General features: G+C 41.4%; 1 protein-coding gene across 1 annotated transcript in view; it reads left to right on the plus strand.

Moving 5' to 3' along the window:
* tspan4a (tetraspanin 4a) overlaps positions 1-15,149 on the plus strand; it is a 101,052-nt gene extending 85,903 nt beyond the window's left edge. The window contains exons 4-7 of the mRNA XM_061068692.1: positions 1,391-1,492; positions 3,377-3,508; positions 11,414-11,497; positions 15,069-15,149. Of these exons, the coding sequence (XP_060924675.1) occupies positions 1,391-1,492; positions 3,377-3,508; positions 11,414-11,497; positions 15,069-15,137 (387 nt within the window). The 3' untranslated portion in view covers positions 15,138-15,149. The remainder of the gene's footprint in view (positions 1-1,390; positions 1,493-3,376; positions 3,509-11,413; positions 11,498-15,068) is intronic.
* Positions 15,150-23,248: the final 8,099 nt, after the last annotated feature.

Here is a 23,248-nt window from a genome sequence, read left to right on the forward strand (position 1 = left end):
TTTGACGTTGTGAAGATATTTGGAAACTGTGAGGACATTTTGATGCTGTGAGGACATTTTTACTGGTCCTTAAAAAGGCTGTCTTGCTTTAAGGGTTAAATAAAGCTAAGGTCAGGATGTTAAGGTAAGGGACAACAGAATCATTACGTCAATGAGTGTCTCCACAACAACTGAAAGACCTGAACTAGAGTGTGTTCTGAGTCCATTTGCTGCTCTGCCATCACGTCGTTATCGTTGTTAGATTCATTAACTGCAGCGGCTGCAGTGTGTTTATCTTCGTGTCTGTCCCCACGCTCACCGTAAGCTTTCTTTGACACAAAGCTTACTGGGGAAAAAAAGCTGGTTTTGTTAAATGCTTTTATCTCGTTTGTTTAGATTCACACGGCTGAACCAGAGCTTCCACACTAAACCCACATGGATCTGCATCTGGCCTGTTTACAGAACGCCACCCGCCGGCGTGCAGCGTGTTGGTTCGGTAAAAAGCAAATTCAGTCACTTGTAGTTCAGCCGAGTGGATCGTTCCCACTGTTGACCTCTATTTATTAGTCTTAATGCCTTAATGGGACGACGCTTGAGGAAATATGAGCCGAGCAGAAGCAGCGGCACAGACTGGAGTCTCTCTGCGTGCGGTGAGGTATCAACTTCTACTGAGCGATAAAAGGTTTACGGTGTTGTGCTGCTCCTGTGGTTTGTCCTGTGACCGTGAAAATCAAATAAATGCAGTAAACAAGTAAATAAAAACATACACAGTACGGGATCCTTCAATGTGCAATCAATATGATGAACAAACGGCAATAAAATATCCCCAAGCTGCACGCTTTCATTAAGTTATATTAGTTTCTGCACATTTATTGCAGTCTCTCTGATCATCCTTAATTTGGGTTATTATATTTATTGAGTTGTATTTCGACGTTTATTGTCTCGACTGCTGAGACGAAGCCGGAATCCTTGAACCTGAAAAAACAAATTTAAAAAGTTGTATTTGAGTTTGTTCTGTTCTTCTCTAACCATGTTATTTTATTTTATTTTGCTTTATAATCTTTTACAATGTATAGGTGCACTTTGAAAGCGTATTATTTGTTTGAAAGGTGCTATATAAATAAAGATTGATGGATTGATGGACCAGCGTATATCATATGGAACAGTGGTTCATCATTAGAGCACATAAAAATGTTCCAGTATAATATGAGACAAATATAATAAAACATATTGTATTAGATGGTTCACTTTCTGCGGTTTTCTCAGAAGAAATGTGATTATTTTCGTCTACCTCGGATCAAATGGAATTTGTTATCCTCTAATGAAAATGGAAAAGCTGCTCGATCACACCTCACTCAACCTCACACACGCATAAGTGAAATTCATTATCCTGTTTCCCTTGTTTTCCCAGATTGATCACTACGCCCAGAGGGATCTGAAGAAAGGCCTCCAGCTCTTCGGCACCGAGGGAAACGTGGGCCTGACCAACGCCTGGATGATCGTACAAACTGATGTGAGACACAGCAGAGGAAAACCTCTCAGCCCATTCAATATTAACATCAGGGCCATTTAGCAGGTGGAGTGATGCAGGATACCTTGTCACGAGCGGATGCACAACGTGTTGAGTGCATTATTCATCCTTTACTTCTGCGATTGGCAAGTTTTCACCATTTCCACCGCAGCGGTCACATCAAATTACGAGGGAGTAACCAAGCGTTGAAGGGCCATTTCATTTTTTACATTTCTCCAATTTGTGTAAAATTTGAATAAAACACTGGAATCCTTTTTTTTAACAGTTTAACAGAATGGAGACTTTTATTAGCAGGCTGTTGGGGGAAAAAAAACTGGCAATCTGAAAGAAAATGGCAACAAAAACCGTCTCCGCCGACAGTAACAAGCACACGAAGCTCCTTCAGTTTAAACACTGTGGTAAAACGCTGTCAGAGAGATTAATGCAAACACCAAAGACTCTCCGAGGTTAATCTTTGTTTCCAGCTCTCACTTTGATGTGCATTTTCCTGAGTATTATTTAAATAAATATACACCAATGCAAAGAAAACACAATGTGAGAAACTGAGATTTGGAATTAGGGATTTGAGTGAGGGGGGGGGGGCCCGTGGGATGATAGCGTGGAGACTCCAGGGCTCCGGAGCCACCGCACGTCACCACTGTTACAGCTGCTACTTTTGTTCCATTAGCTAATGTTCGCTGCATGCTGAATGCTCGGCTGTGGCCTGTGTGCATGTACGGATGTAGTGCATGATTGTGTGTGCATGATTGTGTGTGTCTGTGTGTGTGTGTGTGTGTGTGTGTGTGTGTGTGTGTGTGTGTGTGTGTGTGTGTGTGTGTCCATGTCAGCATGACTAAAAAGGCATGAAGTGATGACAGGGGAATGCATTGCTATGCAACTAATATATGCTAATGTGTGCGTGTCAGGGTGTGTGTATGATAATGTGCCGAGTTCCTTTTGTGCTGAATGATGGAGAGAGGAGGATCTGAATGAAGGAGCCACCGATATTAAAGATGTCTGTGTGCGAGCGTGCATGTACGTGCACATCTCCCCAGGTCACATCAGTCCTCGGTGTGAATGTATGAGGAGCCATAAAGTCCCAGTCTGGCCGAAATGCAGACCATTAAAAAAGACAGCTCTCATTCTGTCACTGTCCTCCCTCCGGAGCCTCCTTCAAATACGCTGAGTCACTGAATAGATAATGTACACAACAGATGTCCCGGGAGCGGAGTTCAGCCTGAACAGTATGAACGGCCACTTATGGAAAAGAAGAGGGTTCTACATACATGAGGGGAAGTAGTAAAAACATCCAAAAGGAGCCAAATGCTACTTTGGGAAAGCAGCGATTTTCCAAGTTCAAAACTATACGTTACCTCAGATGCCGTCTGAATTTGAATTCTGCTGCCGTTTGTGATAAATTACTAATTTGATGCATTGTTTAAGTGGCCGGGGCCAGTTTCCAAATGAACCGATTCCCGAGTCTGTGCACGGAGCGGCGTGGTGGCGCAGCGGAGGCACCATTGTTCCTGTGTGGAATTAGAGTCCACTGAATGAACAAAAACCTCGGGGGCACTTTATCTTTTCATGAAGTACACTGATGAATTGAACTGTGGGGAGAGCCATGATCCCTTATAAAGAATCCATACCAATCACAGGGAGGGGAAGATGTAGATAAAAAGAAGCAGGCGAGTGGGGAAAATGATTTTAGGGCTGTGAGACAGACGAGATGAGAATTGTACAGAAAGGAGCCGTAGCTCAATACCGGCGAGATGAAGTGTTTTCCGCGTTCGGCACATGTGAATTACTCTTGCCAGTAAATCGTTTCCATGCAATAGGATTTCATGATAAATAAAAGGCTCTCTTTGCTCCTTTCTCTCTCCGGCACAGTTCCGCTGCTGCGGAGTAACCAACCACACCGACTGGTTCGAAGTGTACAACGCCAGCCGGGTGCCCGACTCCTGCTGCCTGGAGTACAGCGACAACTGTGGCCTAGATAACCCGGGGACGTGGTGGACGGCGGTAAGTTCCAGCCAGAAAATCAAACTGCTACTCCAGTGAGAAGGAAAACTGCTTTGAAATGAGAATGAATTGTTTGGGGTTAACTTTGCACTGATGTTTTTATTCCTCCTCTTCAGCGACAGTCAGTGACATGTTGTTTTCAGGTGATCGGTCCATCCCATTCTTGGAAAACAATATCTTAAGAACACCTTAAGAAAATGACTTTAAATTTGGCACAAACGTTCACTTTTCTTTAGGGAATTTCCTCAAATTTTGACCGGTTGTCACTTGGACCAGAATTTTAACTGATTAAGTTAATCGCCATGGTAACCTCATATCTGAGTCTGGAAGAAAATGTATGTAGCCTGAGACAGCATTGATCTTTTAAACACAAATATGCAGGTAGGTGGTGTTTATTAAACAGTTAGTTTTTGATATAGAAAATCGGACATAAACAGTTATAGTCGACATGGTGCATCTTATTTTGTTCATATTACTCCCACTCATAATGACGTTAAGTTGATCAGCTGTAAAACAAACAAAATCCTTCTCTCAGCGGTGGAATCATTTCAATGTTTTATTCCCGTTATCTCATGTGGACCTTTGCTGCTTCGCCCCCGGACCTCAACAAGCAGCAGGATCCATGGAGACATTATTATTCATAATTACTGATATTGGATCATGACCTCTGTCCACTGGGAGTTGACTGCCGTTGTTACCAATGTTCACCTCATGTATAATCAGTGTTGTGTTTTTAATTTGCTGCTGTGGCTCAGTCCAGAGAGCTGCTGTTTCTCCCTTTGAGTCATTACGTGAGATTAAGATGCAACTAATCAAACAACTGAGATTTACTTAAGTGTTGGAAGTGTGGTCTCCTTACGTCTCATTAGACTTTCCTGAACAGGAGAAAACCAACATGTCATGTTTCTGTGCTGCAGCCGAACCAGATCCAGAATAACTTAATAGTCTTACATCATTAGAGTCATGAGGGGAAAGCTGTTTTATGTCTCTGGGTGTAAACAGGACTGGTGGTGGATGTGGTGAGGATTGCATCAGACCGATGGGGAAAACAGGACGAGCTGCATCATTTGTGTATGTTTGTCTTATGGGCTGAACAAATGGATTATTCTGCACATGCAAGAGTGAAACTTGTCCCTGGTGAGGTTTTTAAATGTGATGAAACAAAACATATAAATTATACCTTGATTTACAACTTATTATTAATCCATTTACTTGTGACCCAGGAAGCAAACGGTGACTCATGTGAAATCCATGACGTGTTTTCTTAAACCTTCAAACACAAAACAACAAACTTAATTTAACTAGACCTAGAAATCTGGAAATGTACCTTTTTTCTTTCAGTAACAATAGTCCGGTCCAGACTTTAAAAGAAGGAAATCTCATGGACAAACACAGAATCGCCTCCAGAATTCCTTTTCTTCCCAGTCTCCTGGAGACAACTGTGGTCTTTCCAGCTTCAGAACATCATCTTTGAAAATCCCAGTCTGGTTTCAGAGGCTTTGCTTCATCTGACAGAATCAGCCATCTTGACTTATGACATCCTCTTGGCAGCTGATGCATTCAATTGCAGCTTTTCAATCAGCCTCTGATGCAGTGGACCACACCTTTCTCTTGCTGGGACATGAGGCAGGTTTCTCCGACTCAGTCTGTCAAAGACGCCTTTACACTGGTGAGGTTCGTCAGACTTATCCAAAAGTTCTGTCTGTGTTGATTTTAATTCTCATCCTCGGTGCAAGGTTTCCTGTGGGATCCCTCTGGGCTCCACTTCAGGACCCATTCTGTTTTTTAATTCATGGTGCCAAACAGCCGCAGTGTCGGCTTCTCCCAAAGAGTTAGTTCAAAGATACATAGAGGGACTGAATTCAAAAAGATGAGATAAATACTTACAGTCCCCCAATAGGCGAATGTGTTACAGCAGGACAGGGGATAGTAAAAATATCAAGCATCAGTAATAAAGTACTAAATATGTACATATATAAAAATTAGGAAATATGATATTTGCAATGTAAAAATGATTTCACATGGAAAGATATTAAGATTGAGATAAAACAAATTGATCTAACTTAACAAAAATCACATATTAAACAGCTTCAATCATGAATGAGTTCTTCAGAAATGAAAAAGAGGCCTTACTAAATTTAATGGGTTATCATAAGTACTTAAAATCAGCTCATCATTTGAAATCGTCAGATTCTAAGAATTTGTTGAAAGTTCGAGTTTTTTTTTAAAATAATTCAACACAGAAACGATGTTTACTAAATCTGTGTGGGAGTTTTGTTTTAAAGTGCTCAAGGATGAGGCTATAATAATATTGCACCCCGGATCACTATTAAAGCCGTGCAGCTGTAAAAGAAGCTCCACTTTGGCTTGTTGAATATTTAAACTCCCCTGTAGCTCATCAGACCTACACAGCAGCTGTTGTTCAGCTCGGCAAACTGCTAAAGCTCATTATCGAGACATTATTTTCGGGGCTTGATGAAAATAAAACGTGATGGCGCCAGCAATTAAAATTAGATCTAATCCCAAGTTTTTAAGTTGTCATCGTCATCATTAAGGACAGAAAGGCCACTTTTCAGCCACTTAACCGAATCTAAATATGCAGCCGAGCTGAAGCTTCCCCTGTGGGTCGCAATGAGTGGAGATGATGAACCGTGAATTACAATGATTTCTGTGCAGCCTCTGATGACGTTTCGACATATTTAGTTATCAGATGCTCCAGATGTCAGCGGCACTCAGATCAAAGCCTCCGATCAAATGCATCTTTAATCTTTTTACCTCCTCGGTGAACTGACGTCATTTTGAGTTTTATTAAAAATGGTTGGCTCGTATTAACATGCTTCAGCTTTTGTTTAGAGTTATGTCTTGAAATAGAATCTGCAGCAGCTGGGAAACCACCTGGGTCGTTTGGGAGCTTCATCTTTATAGCGTCATCAGTAGATGCATTTTAAATTTTTAATTTCCCAGCTTCTTTTTTCTGTGAAACAAAAAAAAAAAGTTTTGTTTAATATTTCATTAGAACTTCACAAAATGAATCTGCTGATGAGAATAAAAAAAGCTCCTACATGCAAACTAAATGGTGGTTCATTAAAATTCTTTTTTTTAACAGTTTGATTAAATATTACAGGTTTTCCGCAGGTTTCAAGAAGTAAAATTGAAAACCTTTTTAAAACTTCAATGTTAGACCTTTGTCAGCTTAAGTACAACAGATATGAAAGAATATCAGAGTCACTACGTAAACCTCTAAATAATTTGAGATAAGGAAGTTGCCATGTAGATAAAAACCCTCAAAACAAAACGTCATAGCGCAAACTATAGAAACATTGGGCTTAAACAAGTGGAACTTGTGTTAAAAATACCTTTAACATGACTAAGAGATACCTAAATGTGAGACCTAGTATTACTTTAATGTATTTAAGGATTTTGAAGGCCTTAAGTTTTGCCTTTTGAATTATAGACGTATAAAGCCCCAGTGCAAAGCCTAATAGGAAGTTTTGCGATTGAGAGACTGTTTTTGTATATTCAGAGCTTTTTGACAGCACATTTATTCTAAATCTCATTCCTCAGTTAAGTAAATAAAGTAAATTTTCAGTCATTTCCATTTGCAAAGGGCAGATTCCAAATATGAAGCCATCAGTTTCACAGCTGTAGACTGGGGAGCCGACAGACGTTCATCTTGAAATACGTTCGTCCTGCTGCACTCGTTCGTTCGCGCTGTAAAGGCCAAACTGAAGCTACTTCGCTTTTAGAAAATGAAAGACAAGCTTTTGAAATGTCTTTTCATTACTTTTCCTGAAACGTGCCTTCACACAAACTATTAAAAAGGTTTTTCAGAATGGATATTTTCCTCTTTCAGCTTGTTAGTTGTCACGTAGACCTTTGAATTCCTTCAACCACTTTAATTTGACAAATTGAACTAGTTTTTTTTATTTTAACACAGTCAGACCTTCAGATCAAGGATTCTATCACTGCAGCTCGAACTGAAGCATCTCTTCCAATAACGCCAGCTTTTTCAAATATGTTTTCTATACTTTTTTATTAGATTCAGTTATTTTTCTACGAAACACATTGCACAGATTTCTCCACTGAGCTCAAAGTGACAGGAAACATAAATGAATCTGCAGACAGGTTTGTGTGGTTCGACTTCTTCAAGGCAGCTACATGTGCTACGAATAAATAATATAACTTTTTTCTTTTAGTTTTGAAGTAACACTACTCGAATAAAACCTGCTACTTGGCCCTTTCTTTAGACTCTTGTGGTTCTTTACGTCGGCAGGAGATTGTTCATGAATCAAGAACCGTGAAAGGAATTATGTCTCTACGCTCTCATTCATATTAAACAGAAACACACACAAAAGGACACACACACACACACACACAACCTGCAGTTTCAAAGCCTTTGAACGCTCGAAGTCCTTGTGATTCCAGTCGTGTACTACTTCTGTAAACACGGCTCGTTTCTTGGGTACTTTGATAACTGTGTGGGCTGTGGATGGTTAAATGACACCATTAATTGTACAAATCCTTAAACAACCTGTGTTCACAACATGAAATGTGTCTGCAGCAGAATAAGACACTGAGAGTCGACTGAAACAGTAAAGCTGCAGACATGGACGGCCACATTACGCCTTTTGACCTTTTTCTGAAAGCTATATTGATTTGGTTATGATTTTTAAACGGGTTTCTAATAGAATATTCAATTAAACTTTATTTGAACAGTACCAAATCCTAGCATACATTATCTCAAGGTACTTTCCATTGTAAGTTTTAGACCATACGACACCACAGAGAAACCCAACAGCCCATCGACCTCGACCGGTTCGGCTCAGTGGAGAGAAATGGGAAGAGGAGGGTGGGAAAGAAAGAGGAGAGAAGAAAGATTTTGCAGTTTCCATGTTACAGAGCAAAGTCTGATTATGACTCATGTCATTATTACATCCTCCTACTCAAACTAGACGGCATGGCGATTACGTAAAAATCTCCAATAGGATGTTATAATGTGAGTCTGAAATACACACGTCTACATAATGTGACTGAGGTCAGAATACTTCACATGTATAAATGATATTATTACTGATTCCTAGTATTACTTTATTCATATAATCAGAAAGTGCTGTTTTCATGGTCGAGCCTCATTCAGGCTCTTGTTTAGAAAAGGGATTAATATCAGAATATTACATCTATGTAAACGTTTATATCATCACATTGTTTTCAACTCGTCACTGAAAGTTGTTATTATAAAAATATCTTGAACAACCACTACAACCTGCTCCTCAACAATCTGGTTATTCAAACAACAGACAAGATTTACCACAGAGTTTATCTGCAGTAACCACCTGGCTGGTTTATATCCCGCACTATAGCATATATTAGCATAATGCACATATTTTTACATACATACATATTTTATGCTGGTGATCAATAGTATTTCTGGTTATGTTCCTGATTGAAGCTCAGATTATGGTGTTCCACAGCCGCCCTTGTATTTTAATGTGCCTCTGCTCCTGTGCTGGAACTGGTCGGGCAGTTTCTGGTCTGCAGTGGACGTCAAATATGAAAAATCTGAATTATTATACTTCCCGCTGCAGCTCTGTGGTCCAGGAGGGCTGCACTCGGCCGGCGGTTTCATAAATAACAGCGGAGGCGTCCTAAATTTGGCATGACTTTCCATATCGATCCAGCCTGGAATTATTTCACCTTGGGCAAAAGGAAAATATATGTTTTTCGGTGTCCGGATGTTTCAAACAGCAGTGAAATGCAGACTCGTGCGTTTGGTTTTCCTGACTCAGATTTTGATGCGTTGAGATTTAGAAAATACATCGTGCAAGGAACGCATGTCTGCAGAAATGAATAATTTAATCCTAACAGCACAGCAGCCTGTTATGTTGTTATTACAATATGTCAGTCTGTCTTTTCTCCAGTAGAACTCGCATAATGAATTCAGCGCACATTTGTTTTTCTTCCTTCAGATATAAAGAGGTGGAGGTGTCAAACGGAATGTCAGCTCTACACTGTTCATTGAAAGCGAGTCCTCTCCTTTCAGGATTCAGCCGCTTTTCATCACTCGCTTACATCTTTGACCCGCCACTCTCTTCTGGCTCTTAATAATAATTACCTCCCTCTTCTCCGTGCCTGAGGCGCACAGCGTGGCTCACAGGATTCTCCCAGAGTGTCACAAGAGATTGTGAAAATGTTCTCTAGGTGATAAAAAAAAGAAAAAAAAGATGTTATGGTGGCAAAAACAACGTGGAAGTGGCAACTTTGTGGCGAATTTTTTATTGAGTTGCATTCAGAATGAATTCAAACCATGTCGGATATGAAATATTCAGTTTATTCTCATGTCTAAATGAAACCTCCGGTGCTTGTGTTGTTCTCGGAGTCACATTACTTGTTTATACGGCTTCAGGGGAGATAAGGACGGTGAAGACATGCTCAAATTCTGGAAAGTTTCTCCCCAAGAACATAAGTTCAGGAGGAAGAGGAGACAACAATACGGATGTTGCCACTCGTTCCTTCACAGTTTCTGAACACTGGCAGAGAAGCCTCACTGTGAAGTTGGTACATTTTGTCCAAGGCTGCCTCTTGAAAAGTAAAAATGTAATAATCTGAATTTCAGGCCTTGAGAAATATTGAATGGGTTAAAATATAACATTTAAAATTAGGTCTTGTGTTATCATTCACATTCATTGAAGTACTGCTAATACTATAAAACCCATTTTAAAGGGTAAAAGGGTCTTTCACAATGATACAGATATTATTACGTGTCATAAAACTTCAAAACTAGACCAACATGGAACTGATGAATGTTATGGTTATTCTCTAAAAGGCTATTTCACCTTATCTTGAATTATGTGCAAGTAATTCTTGGATATTCCTTCATATCTGTTCTACTTGACAAAAGTCTTACGCTGTATCTATTATTATCTCACCACAAGTTCCATTCAGTATCTACACTGGAGCCTTTGATCAGCAGATGGATTCGATCCAGTTGAATTGTGGATGTTTTGCCTTTCATTTTGTTTTAGTTTCACAGGAAAAAGAATTAGAAAATCGCATCCAAATAGACCCTGTGTTTTACCAGCTGCTGATTCACTGAGAACCAGTTTAAATATTGTTTTAAACATAAAATGGAACTGATTACTAATTGTCAACTAACACCTCGGTCAGAATGTATCTCAGTTCTCTGCTCTGTGCTGTGGGACATAATATAGATCTCTGCCGAGGGTAAATCTCTACGACACAACTCATCTTTAATTATAGGGAAGTAATTCTGTGTCTCTGATGTCATTCTTAACAAAGGTCTTAAAATGAATTCATTGCCAGAGCAGTGTCCCTTCTTAACCTGCCTGTTGGGCCTGTTTATCTGTCCTGTGGTGGTAAAAGTGACCGGCAGTCGTTGAACCGCAGCGAGTAAAGAGACCTGCTGCAGGAAGAGGTTCCGGGAAGTTATTGCCATTATTGTGGAAGCGCCGTTATCGTGATTAATAACATCGCTTGCACTGATGATTCCCAGCCTCTGGTGCTACACAGCACTGGATACCTGCCTGTATATTAACACTGAACTCATCACGTGTTCAAGTCGCACCCAACACTGCTCTTCCTTGGGCGATAAACAACACACGTGCCAAGTGTGAAGCTGAGGAGATGCACATGTTTCTTGAGAGATCCATTCCACAGATTTCTGAAATGATTGAAAATGTCCTAAATCCTTAATTGATGCTTAGTTGAAACCTGTAGACACCTTGTTGTTTAACCACTGGACAGAGTTGTGCATTCCACTTGTTAAGCTGATGTGTGTGTGTGTGTGTGTGTGTGTGTGTGTGTGTGTGTGTGTGTGTGTGTGTGTGTGTGTGTGTGTGTGTGTGTGTGTGTGTGTGTGTGTGTGTGTGTGTGTGTGTGTCTCCACAGCCGTGCTACGAGCGCGTTAAGGACTGGCTTAATGAGAACCTGGTGGCTCTTTGGATCTTTGCTCTATGCACGGCACTTACTCAGGTAATTACAGCTTTTTTAGTCGAATGAGATATTTTTTCCACGCAGTCATTAACTCACTTCTTTATATCTACAGGCTCTTACTTTGTGATAAATAAACCCAACGCTTTGCATTAAGCGCTGGGTTCAGGACTCGTGTGGTCAGCGGGGGGCCGCACGTAAACTCCCCCCCCCCTCACGCTGCCGCCAAGGACCACACAGCCCGGTCTGACTGTCCATAAATTCTTTTATTTCCTCTCCAGCCAAGTCGTACGTGAGGTGCTTCCACAATCGGCGAGGAGAGAGAAATGCTGCTCTCCAAAAAGCATCGATCACACCCGGCTGCTGTGAAGCCGCCGGCTCATTTCTAGTCACTGGTTAAAGAGTCTCTCTTCTCCCCCTTTGTGAAAACCCTACACAATGAAAAGCAGAACAATCACTGGCAGAATTAACTCAAACATCTGTGATGATTATACAACACAGACGAATTCTACAGCGATTAGTTGTGTTTTGACAAAGATGGCAAATAGCAGACGTCTGTTACTTCTGAAAGAAAACACATTCCCTCTTTTTCACATAAAGTAGAATCAATACTTAGTTTGAGTCATCGACTCTGGAGCCTTTATGTTGCCAAACCCTCTCACATTCACAGCTTTTTATATATTGGAATCCTCATGTGCACAAATCCGGCTTCAATTCCGATTTCCTCTTCGGTTAATTTAACAAACTGAAGCTGCCAGGAAGTTGAAATACAGAGAAAATGACATTGCATGAAAAAAATACAGGCACATTTAGAGATAATCACTCGAGGATATTAGAGCTGCTCAGAGTGCATTCATCAGGTACATGTACATTCCTTTATCCTGGTTGAAATAGACTCAACGACGTGTGTCTTTGCTCAGACAGTGAACAGGGAATGACTCCAATGTGTGCGCCTCACACAATGAGGTGCATGGATGTTGGACACATAATTGGTCCCTGTGTGTAAATTGCGGCCCCTTAATGGCCCCTGATTTAAAAGCTAAAGATCCAGCACTGCAGGGAACACGCTGGGTCACGAGCCAATCACAGGGCTGAGAGCAATTATGTTTGTCACCACAACTCAATTCAGGGAAACAACGGAACATAAATGCTCATGTGAAGCCGTCGGTGCTACATGGGAGATGACCCCCCCCCCCCCCCCACCCCCACCCCCATCAGAGACTAATTAGCACGGCAGCTACAGGTCGTCAAACAACATGCAATTATCAATTATAATATACAGTGAGCACAGATGTTCTACGGGTTCATTTTATACGAGAGAAACATTAAGTACAGATTTAAGACATAATGAGCTTTTAGGTATTTGCCTTTTTTTTTAACGGAAAAGGTTATTTTTCGAAGGCCAACCAGGCGTCGTCTTTACCCACAGTCCAAATGTTCACACACAGGAAATCAGACCAAAAACAGCAACTAGGCGAGAGGAAGACCATAGAAATCCAATGAGGAAAAGGTCAGGAAGTTGATATGAAGGGGTTTCTAAAGGGGAAAAGCAGAGACAGGAAACTAAACAGGTAACAGGTGTGTAAAAATGACCAGGAACCCGCTGCAAAGACAGGAAATGTTATGGATTACAAAATAAAACAGGAGGTGGATATGCAGGAAACCAAATGGGATTTGCAGGAAGATACACAGGACAAAGGGATATATCCAAATAACTCACCTGTAAAAGAATATTCATCAACTTCAAATGTTTTCTTAAAATAGGAATAGATAGATACAACGCTCAAAAATCCACAGCTATACCTAAATGAGTTACGCAGCCAAATCAAAAGTAAAGCGGTTAAATATCAGAACATCAAACTGGCAAAAATCTGTTGACAGATATTGAAAAATTAATGCAATACGCAAAATCTTAGTTAAAAAAATTAACTTTTGAGTTTACGGACTCTGTGAAGCCTGTGTCACAGTTTGGAGCTGTGGAAGAAGACACAGGACGACAGGAAGCAGCCAAAAGCTGTTAGAGATCCTGTCAACAGCATCTGTGAAGTGTAGAGTAAACCTGTTAAAACAGTAAACCTGTTAAAACACGACTCTCCTGGGTTCAATGTACAAATCAAACGCGAGTTTTAAGAGATTCGCTAAAACAAAAGAACAAAAGAGATGAAGTTAATAGGGAGATTGAGCCCTGTGGTCTTAGTAATGCAGTTATACTGTACATTTACCCTGAGAGAAGATGTAACTCTCTTCTTTCATTTTTATTTTATGACTGTTTTATGTGTTTGAACATTTATTTCTTACTCATTTAATCGTTTCATCTCTTAAGAAACAATGGCCATGGATCAGCTGAACAAACTATTTGATGATTTAAAAAATTGACCATTTGATTCTCAGCTACTGTAGATAATAAAACAGAACAAGGAAAGCAAATAAAACTCAAAGTACTGTAGAGGGCGGAAATCAATGTCAATGCCATTGAAAGATCCTGAATTGTTTATTATAATATTAATATTTGAGTGGTGGCATGGTGCTTCAGTGGTTTGTACTGAAGCCTCCAAGCAGAAAGTTTCCTGGTTCACCTCTCAGGTCGGCTGCAGCCCTTCTGCCCGAGGACTTTTCCTTTTCTCCCAGTGTCTGCACATCTTCCTCCCACAGTCCAACACGCTGCTGAGGGTCACGTTGAGCTATATGCTGTGAATATGAGTGTTTCTCAATATGCTGACCCTGCAGCCGTTCTCACTGGTGACCTGTCCGGGGTTTACAGCACCTCTCACCCAACTTCAGCTGGGATTAGCTCCAGCTCCCAATGCAACCTTCTAAAGATAAGTGGTGAAGCTAATGGATCCAACCGAGCCCTGCCTGGTTTAAACCAGTAAGAAGAGCCCCTTCCCGTCCATCACAGTAGCCAATCCCAGCTGATAATGGAAAAGCGGCAGCCTATGTCTCTAATGAATGTAATCCACAAGAAAGCCCCCATGCTAACTGGGATTCAAACCGGGAAACTCAGTATGAGGCAGACGATCACCACTTATCCACTGTGCCACAGAGACAAGACCTCAAATACAGAAATCTTGAAATTACCCAGATTGTTTCAACTCCAGCAGAAAGTATTGTGTCCGTTTAGCATCCAGCTTCTTCATGTAAGAAGTTAATAAAGATGTTGGGTTTTCAGGGGCTTTTAAAAAAAAGATTAGAACAAAGAAATGATCACCAGAAAGTTTTACATTTAAAAAGCAGAAAGAGAGAAAGCTGAGACGCTCATCAAAGAAACAGGAGGATTCACTGATCAGCAGACAGAGCCTTTGCGGGGGGGCACAGATATGATAAAGAGATAATATGATAATTATATAATTAATAATAATGAAGAGAAGAAGCAAGCTGTGTAGATTTAAATAAAGGAACCATTTTCAGATGTGAATGTCTGGTTGCTCTTCTCATTATCCAAGAAATAACTGTATCAGGATTTTAATTTAACACTATGAGACGTTTATTCTCATAGTTTCATTGTCACACTTTATTATGAGAAGGAGACAAGAGGAGTTTTTCTTTTCGTTTCACCGTGACGCTGCTCATCTGAAGTCGTTCACGCTCGACCTGTTCTCTTGTGTTTGGGCAGATCCTGGGCCTGGTCTTCTCCATGACGATGTTCTGTCAGGCAGTGAAAGTAGAAACGTTTTACGCCTAGCGACTGACCTCTCTGACCTCCAGCACACTTGGATTGTTTCTCCTCGGAGAGCGACGGACCCTCCCCTCCTCCTTCCTCCTCTTCCTCCTCCCTCCTCCTCCTCCTCCTCGACAGACTCTTCTTTATCAAACACTCGTCCTCTCTGTGACATTCGCTCTCGGGTGTCCCCTGTCCACAGTTCCTCCTCTAACTATCAACAAGCACAGTGTCAGTGTTCTACCTGAGTTGGTTGCTATGGTTTGCTCTGTGTCGGAAAAAAAAAAAAGCTAATTTCTGTGATACATTCTATGACGCTGTATTATGAACATGTATAAAAGCAAACGTGTGTAACCCCCTTTTTTAATATGTGTTTTTTGTTTTAAATTATTTCACGGTTTGTATGTGTCTTTCAAACTCAGAGCTACCGATGGGAAGGAGCACTGTGTGAAGTGCTGCAAGTGCATGTCTCCTGCGATGGTGTATTAAATGTTTTTGGCTCGACTAAACGGCGTCGCACGTCATCCTGTCATTTCTCAACGGGGGAAACACTGAAGGGTTTTATGCGTAATCCTGCTGTAATTATGTCTGACACCATGAATGACAAACAGGAGTGATGGGGAATATTTTGCCAGGAACCAGGATGTTAAAAGCGTCGGTATCGTCCCTGAGACACAACGGAGTCATAAAAATATTTTCTAGTACCTCACTAATCAGGCATTAATTAGATATATCTAATGGAACAAAGCGCTTTATGGCATCACGCACAGCGGAGCATGTGGCTCTTTTACTGGGTTGGATTTACACGGGACACGAGGATTCGCACCAATGAGAAGATTCCGTCGGAGGAATTTAAATGAACAGTAGCAGTGTCCTCCAGACTGGCCCGGGGCTATTTCCCTCTCAGCACCAATCACGTCTCCAATGACCGAGATTCATCCGCAGGCTTTGAAACATCCTCCGACCCTTTTGTCTCCTTAAGGTCCTTTCTTTTTTATTTCCTCCTTCTACCTTGGGCCGTCAGGTACAATCCAGGCTATAAGTACAACGGAAACGCACTTTGATTAAATAGCTCCCCGGGAAAAATGGTTTAGAAGAAAAGAGAGGAGCTGTTTTCAGATGTGGTTTGAGGTCAGTGAGCTGCAGGTGATGGAACTCTTTCTGCATTTGTTGGGATTTCTTTCTTCCTTCGCTTCCTTTTTTCTCTGCCTTAAAATAATCTGGACCTGAGAAAGAGAGGAAGTCCCAGAGCGATCAGATCTGTGGAAAATGTTTTAAACCTTTCCAGCTGAAGAGAGGAAACCAAATTTAAAAAAAGAAAGGTGAAGCTTTAACAGGCTACATTTGTTTTAGTTTTTTTACAGCAGGGGTTCTTAGCTTCTCAGACATGTTTCCAAGATAGATAGATAGATAGATAGATAGATAGATAGATAGATAGATAGATAGATAGATAGATAGATAGATAGATAGATAGATAGATAGATAGATAGATAGATAGATAGATAGATAGATAGATAGATAGATAGATAGATAGATAGATAGATAGATAGATAGATAGATAGATAGATAGATAGATAGATAGATAGATAGATAGATAGATAGATAGATAGATAGATAGATAGATAGATAGATAGATAGATAGATAGATAGATAGATAGATAGATAGATCGATAGATAGGTGGACGGACGGACGGACGGACGGACGGACGGACGGACGGACGGACGGACGGACGGACGGACGGACGGACGGACGGACGGACGGACGGACGGACGGACGGACGGACGGACGGACGGACGGACGGACGGACAGACAGACAGACAGACAGACAGACAGACAGACAGACAGACAGACAGACAGACAGACAGACAGACAGACAGACAGACAGACAGACAGACAGACAGACAGACAGACAGACAGACAGACAGACAGACAGACAGACAGACAGACAGACAGACAGACAGACAGACAGACAGACAGACAGACAGATAGATAGATAGAGGTAGATGTTTACTTGATTTTTCCCAAAATGAGTAATGATTGTGTTATAGCAGCATGTCAAGGGCATTGCACATTAAGAGAAGTAGAATACAACAGATACGAAGAATTAAATTCCAAAAAATTGAATGTAATAAACAGAAAATTTACTAAAAACTGTAATACTCCCTAAGTAAATCATACACGATAAAGTACTAGACTACACAGTAAAGTACTCGACTACACAGTAAAGTACTAACTATAATAGAATGACAAATAAGCCTATAAACAAGAGACTAAATACAAGAGTTGACAAACTATGAATTACAGTAAAGTGTGCAAAGTTGCAGTAGTTGTTTGTTTATATAGAAGTTTTGAAAAAGAAGCACAAGTGGTTTGCAAAAGTGAGAAAATTCAAACATAACATAAAGTAAAGTAAGTTCTCAGTAGAGCTCAAACCTCCTTCAAGGCCCAACAGTCCTTAAATTCAATATAGCTGCATTAAATTTCAAACACTCGTAGATATCAGTTCATTAAAAATGCCAACGTTTTTTTATCAAGTTCTATAATTTATTTTCTGGGATATTTGTGAAAATGTCCAAAAACACCTTTTATAAAAATGCTGCACGATTCCTGTATTTGTGCAGATCTGTGTTTAAAATGTAATGCTGTCTCTCTTGGCCCGTGTCCCAACCTTCCACCAAGATGTGTGGAAATCCATCCAGTATAGTTTTTGTCTGTAATCCTGCAGACAAACAAACCAAGAAACAGGCAGGGGTACAAACATAACCTCCACGCTGGAGGTAAAAAAGAGAAACTCTGGAAGAAAAAATGATTTTTCAGAGCGTTCTCAATAAAACACTCAAAAACAGCAAAGGAGAAAAAGGATCAACAAGGAAAAAAAACATTTCAGTGAATGAAAACCGCTGAAGGCCACAGAGGTTTTCATCTAACCGCTGTTAGAACGAATCGGTTTGAGACGAGGTTGAAAGGCAGCGATCTTTGCCGGGCTGAGGAGTTTTTAACCTGAAGACCCTGAAGACCCTAATCCATGATGGTGCTGCCTGAGAATCCTGTTTGTATGTTGACCAGTCACGTTTGAGGGAGGTTTGGTTGCCCGCAGGCAAACAGTCCGTGTGGAGAGAGAACGAGGTGAAGCAACTCGACCAAAGCATCAGCTTCTTAATTAGCTGTTAAAAGGGATTAGCCAAGATGTCGTCTGGACCCAAAACACCTACAGAAGGTTTCGTAGTTATTCAGCTCGTGTGATAAACGGACTCCTGACCTTGATATCGATTCTGAGATCTCAGAGGCGATCGATATCTAGGTCAGGAGTCGAGTGAAATGCAATCATTTATTTACTCTGCTGTAAAACATCCAGAGTCTTGTATGTGATTAAACTGGATTCTAAAAGAAACTGAAAGCCCAGGTTGTTGTTCCGTGTAAGAAATGTTGTGTCATGTGTTGAAGAGAGAAAATTACGACACGTCATTCATTTGTAGTGAATATCTCGATGTAAGGGAACCGACTCTGCTGCTGTGGAAACTGTAAATATTCAGACCGTGCCTGAATTGAATCTTCCGGCTGAAACTGAAGTTACTGAATCGTCAATGTCAGCGAGTAAATTTAGTTGAGTGGCTCCCGTCACTGGTGACTAGAAGCATCAGTGTCAGAGGAGCTCGCCGACAGTCGGCAAACGCCACAGAAACAATCCGACTGTGACAAGCGCTGCAGCAAAGTCAAACAGCTTAGCTTCCCGTCCTGTAACAACACCAGCAGCTGCTCTGAAGGTATTTCCAGATATCCTCAAAAGACTCATCCGAGCGTCTAACAACATTTCAATCAGACAACGTGTACGTTTGAAAACGCGTATCACAAAGGGGAGAGCGGAGTTTGGTGCCGAAGCTCCGACTCCATCGCTCCTCCTGATATGATTCAGGTTGATATAATGAAGAGTGAGGAGCAGGTATCTTTAGCCTGGATGGGGGGGGAGGGGGGAGGAGGAGGAGGGGCTGAGTTGACGGGCGAAGGGAGAGATAGGAAATGTTTGCAGCTTAATCAGACCTGAGAGGAGAGTGAGGCAGGTCACATGGTTCGAGCAGCGAGTTGACGGCCTCTCTGACTTCCAGCACATTTGGATTGTTTCTCCTCAGAGAGCCAAGGAGCCTTCCTCCTCCTCTTCCTCCTCTTCCTCCTCTTCCTCCTCTTCCTCCTCCTCCTCCTCCTCCTCCTCCTCCTCCTCCTCTTCCTCCTCTTCCTCCCCCTCCTCCTCCTCCTCTTCCTCCTCCTCTTCCTCTTCCTCCTCCTCCTCTCGTCCTCTCTGTGACATTCGCTCTCGGGTGTCACCTGTTCACAGTTTCTCCTCTAACTATCCAGGAGCACAGTGTCATTGTGAAACCTGAGCTGGTTTGAGATTTGAACCCAAGATGTGACAGAACGGATTCCACAAGCCAAGGATTCTACAAACCTTTCAACATCACTGGTGTTTCCGCTCCTGTCTGTTTCTTTGCTGGATTGTATATGTTTCACAGATTTCACAGAAATTACTGAACGGATTTCTACCAAACCTCTCGGAAGGATGTGGTCTGAGTTGAGGAAGAACCCATTCAAGTTTGGTGCGGATCCAGGATTTGATTTTCACTTTCTTTTACATGAAAAGATGGAGCGTTTCTTATTCATGGATCTGAAAGGAACCATGTGATGAGGGTTTGAACTTAAGACTGTGGAGTGTCTTCCTTCTAGTTGGTTGCTTTATTTATTAGTTAGTTTCTTTGTCAGCATGAAAAACTACTGAACGGATTTCAAGGATGGAACCAAGAACGAACCAATCACATTTTAGAATTAGATACAGATGCATTTCGACTTTCTTTTACATTGAGAGAAGAAAATCAGGCACATTAAGAGAAGTGATATCTACGAGTTTGTGCAGTTTGGTGCAGCTTCATTGAATTTAAGGGGAACGTTAGGCCCATCATCTTCATCATAATCATCTTCATCATCTTTAAACTATTACACTGCTGTGTGAATGTATGTTCATGTTGTTATGATTTCATATGAGAAACGGTCGGTTAAGGTCAGTGAATGTGCGTCACATGATGCAGCACTGCTCATATCAAGGTATTTCATATTCTCATTCATATCATGATGTTCTACAATGATTCCATCAAGTCAACTTTGTCACATGTTTATTCCAGCAGCACCTGGAGACACACAACATTTACCCTCATTCACACATTTCATTATTCATGCAGCACATTCCTGTTTAATTCGTTCCCCAACTAATTTCACCCAAAGCACAAATCAACATCTGCCTGAAACGTTAAACTAAACCCGCCGACCAAGACTCGCACAAGGAGTACAACACACACAAGAATGCGACAGGTTTCTAATTGTGTCAGGGCACAGATGGTTTGTTCTCTGTAACGTAAAGAGGAATTTCCAATTTTAGAAAACTGGACCTGCGACAGCTCCATTAGCAAGCGTCTGTTTTTTGCATTTTTCTCTCGTCTCAACAGATGTCCACAACAAATCCCAAGACAGATGTGGTTTATTTCCTCGGCTATCTGACACCAAACCAAACAGCAGCAGCAGCTCTTCACGTATTGATTCTGGGAGCCTGGTCAGATATAAGCCACGGACCTTCACACCTTTGTTTTCATGCAGCGCTTTGCAGACGCCCTTATTAGGAGATAAGTCAAGTTTATTTGTGCGGTGCTCGAACGCATTCGGAGTCTCAAACGGCTTCGCAGCAGCTGCAATATGAAACAATAAATGAAAAACAATAAATGAAAACGACGAATCTCAACCTCGGGCCTTCAGAGAAAGTAAGAACAAGTTCCCACTAAAACTTCATCACACAATGAGGGACACACACTTTAGTTAAACTGACCGGGAACAGTCGAACTGAACACGTGTCGCTGCCTCTAATGGATCAGTAAACCTGTTCCCTGCTGAGAGACAGAAAATGAGCTATTCTGGTGGCAAAAATGAGCCTTGAATACCAGTGGCTGATGTGACCTTAAAAACACAGTGGAAATAATTTATAGAGCAGTGAAGTTGAAAGTAAGGAGGACGTGTTGGCCTAGATTGGGGCTTCGAAACACAAAAGGTTTGGAAATAAAATGGGCGAGTCACAGTCGTGGACGGTTTAATAACAGTCCACTGAAAGAGACACAGGACGGCAATCTTTATCTTTCCCTTTGTGTCTTTCAATGTGGACGAACCGTTAACTGTTCAGTTCAGAACATATCTTTTTAAATAAAGTCTCCTGATATTTTTGCCTGGATGGGAGAAGACTTTTTTCCAAAGCACAGCAGGAGATTCTCCGCTCAGACGCGTTCAGAACAGCACAGAAGTCTCTGGAGAGTTCGTGTTGAAGCTGCAGGACGCTGAGTATTAACTCTGCTGCGGAGATCAAGTGACATCTCCAGCATGACCGAAAACTTTCTTGACATCTTCTAAGTTTACTGGCTCCACTTTTTCATCCTGAGATATTCGTTTTCTTTTGAGTTCTTTCAGTTGTTCATCTGTCATGTGTTAGAAACGTCTTCAACTGGCAGAGAATCTCCTGCTGGGCTTTCAAATCAGCTCCTTTGGACATTATCCTGAGTTTTTCGGAGGCTGGACGGAGAAACTTTGCTGAAAGTCTTGAGGCTCTCACTCTGGCATTTGGGTTCTCACACACAGAAACTCTGGAGAATGAGGTTCTACCGAGTTCATCGCAAAAAGCAGCTGAGGTGCAGGAGGAGATTGAACTGGCCTCAAACTTTGAAAAGCCAGTCCAGTAAGTCATCTTGGAATTTTGTTTTCCCAACCGTTTGTTTTTTACCACGTATGTAACATGAATAGGACTAGAAAACTCCAGAGGGAGAGACACAGGTCATGAGCAGAGTGACAAAGACATCAACCCGCGATGAGCTGATCAACGTGCAGGAGGCTGTGACCCTCTCACTATTCAAACACAAGCACAAGTGGCCTCCTCGACTCCATCAGCTGGAGAATGCGTCTGATTAAAACCCAGGGAACCTTCTCCAAACCCCAGCGTCGCTCCTCATCCGTCTGTCCCCCCCGCCACCTACCTGTCCAATGCATTATTCATTCTCATGTTCGCGGGCTTTCTTACATCCTGCACTTGATCAATAAAATATACCTGTGTGCTCGCTCTCTCACCTCTCCATCCTCTCGTCTTGTTCCTGGAGCCAAACTGGGAGCCCATGCTGATCTGATAAAACAACACAGATGAATGGCTCTTTCAAACTGGGAGAAAATGACTACGACTCAGGCTTTCTGCTGCCTTCAATTCCCGGTGAAAGGAAGTCATTGCATTCTGTCACTCACTTAGAATGCCCGTCACCCCCGCACAACAAAAATGATAAGTCCTGAAAAGGTGTCTTTGAAAAAACTAAAAGGCAAAGAGATGCTTTAGGAGAGATCATCCTTTTTTCTCTGACTGAAGAGACGTAGCAGAATTCTTCTCTCAGGCACCAGGTTCGACCAGAGCTCTCCAAGGATCTGAGAGAGTTCCCAAACAATCCCAATGGATTTTTATTGTATTAAACCTCTCTTCAGTCTCTGTCACCCTCCTCATCCTCCTCTTCTTCCTCCTCTTCCTCTTCTCTCCCCCCCCCCCGCGAGTCTGCTTTCTGTCTGAAGCTTCTTCCCTCCAATGTTCTTTCTCATTGAGGGAACTGTTGTTTTTTTACGTCATGTGGATATTTTCTGGATGTTTTCTGAAATCTTACTGCTTTCAAATCTCTTCCTGAAACTTTCTTTCAAAAAAACAACAACTCATCTTCATATTTTGCAGAATTTGAATTTATTTCATTTTCCTTAAATGTTACTGTGAAGCAGTAGATAAAACGTTGTTGTTGTCGTTTTGTGATTTTTGAGTGGCTTTGCATCTTTGAGTTGTCATTGTGTCTCTTTGTTGTCATTTAGGTTTCTTTAAAGTAATGTTGTGTCTGTCTGTTTTTTTGTGAGTCTTACAGTTTGAAGCTTCACGTTTTTATTATGCATTGTCATTTATCAGAGTTTACAGACATTTCATATATAAATAAAAACTTTTATATCTTTAAAGCTTCCTTTTGTTCAGCACATGGAGTTTTTCTTTCCTCCTCTTCATCACTGTCTCGTTTATACATGTTTCTGACTTGTCTGGTCC

Source organism: Limanda limanda, chromosome 3, assembly GCF_963576545.1.
Source record: "Limanda limanda chromosome 3, fLimLim1.1, whole genome shotgun sequence".
NCBI lineage: Eukaryota > Metazoa > Chordata > Actinopteri > Pleuronectiformes > Pleuronectidae > Limanda > Limanda limanda.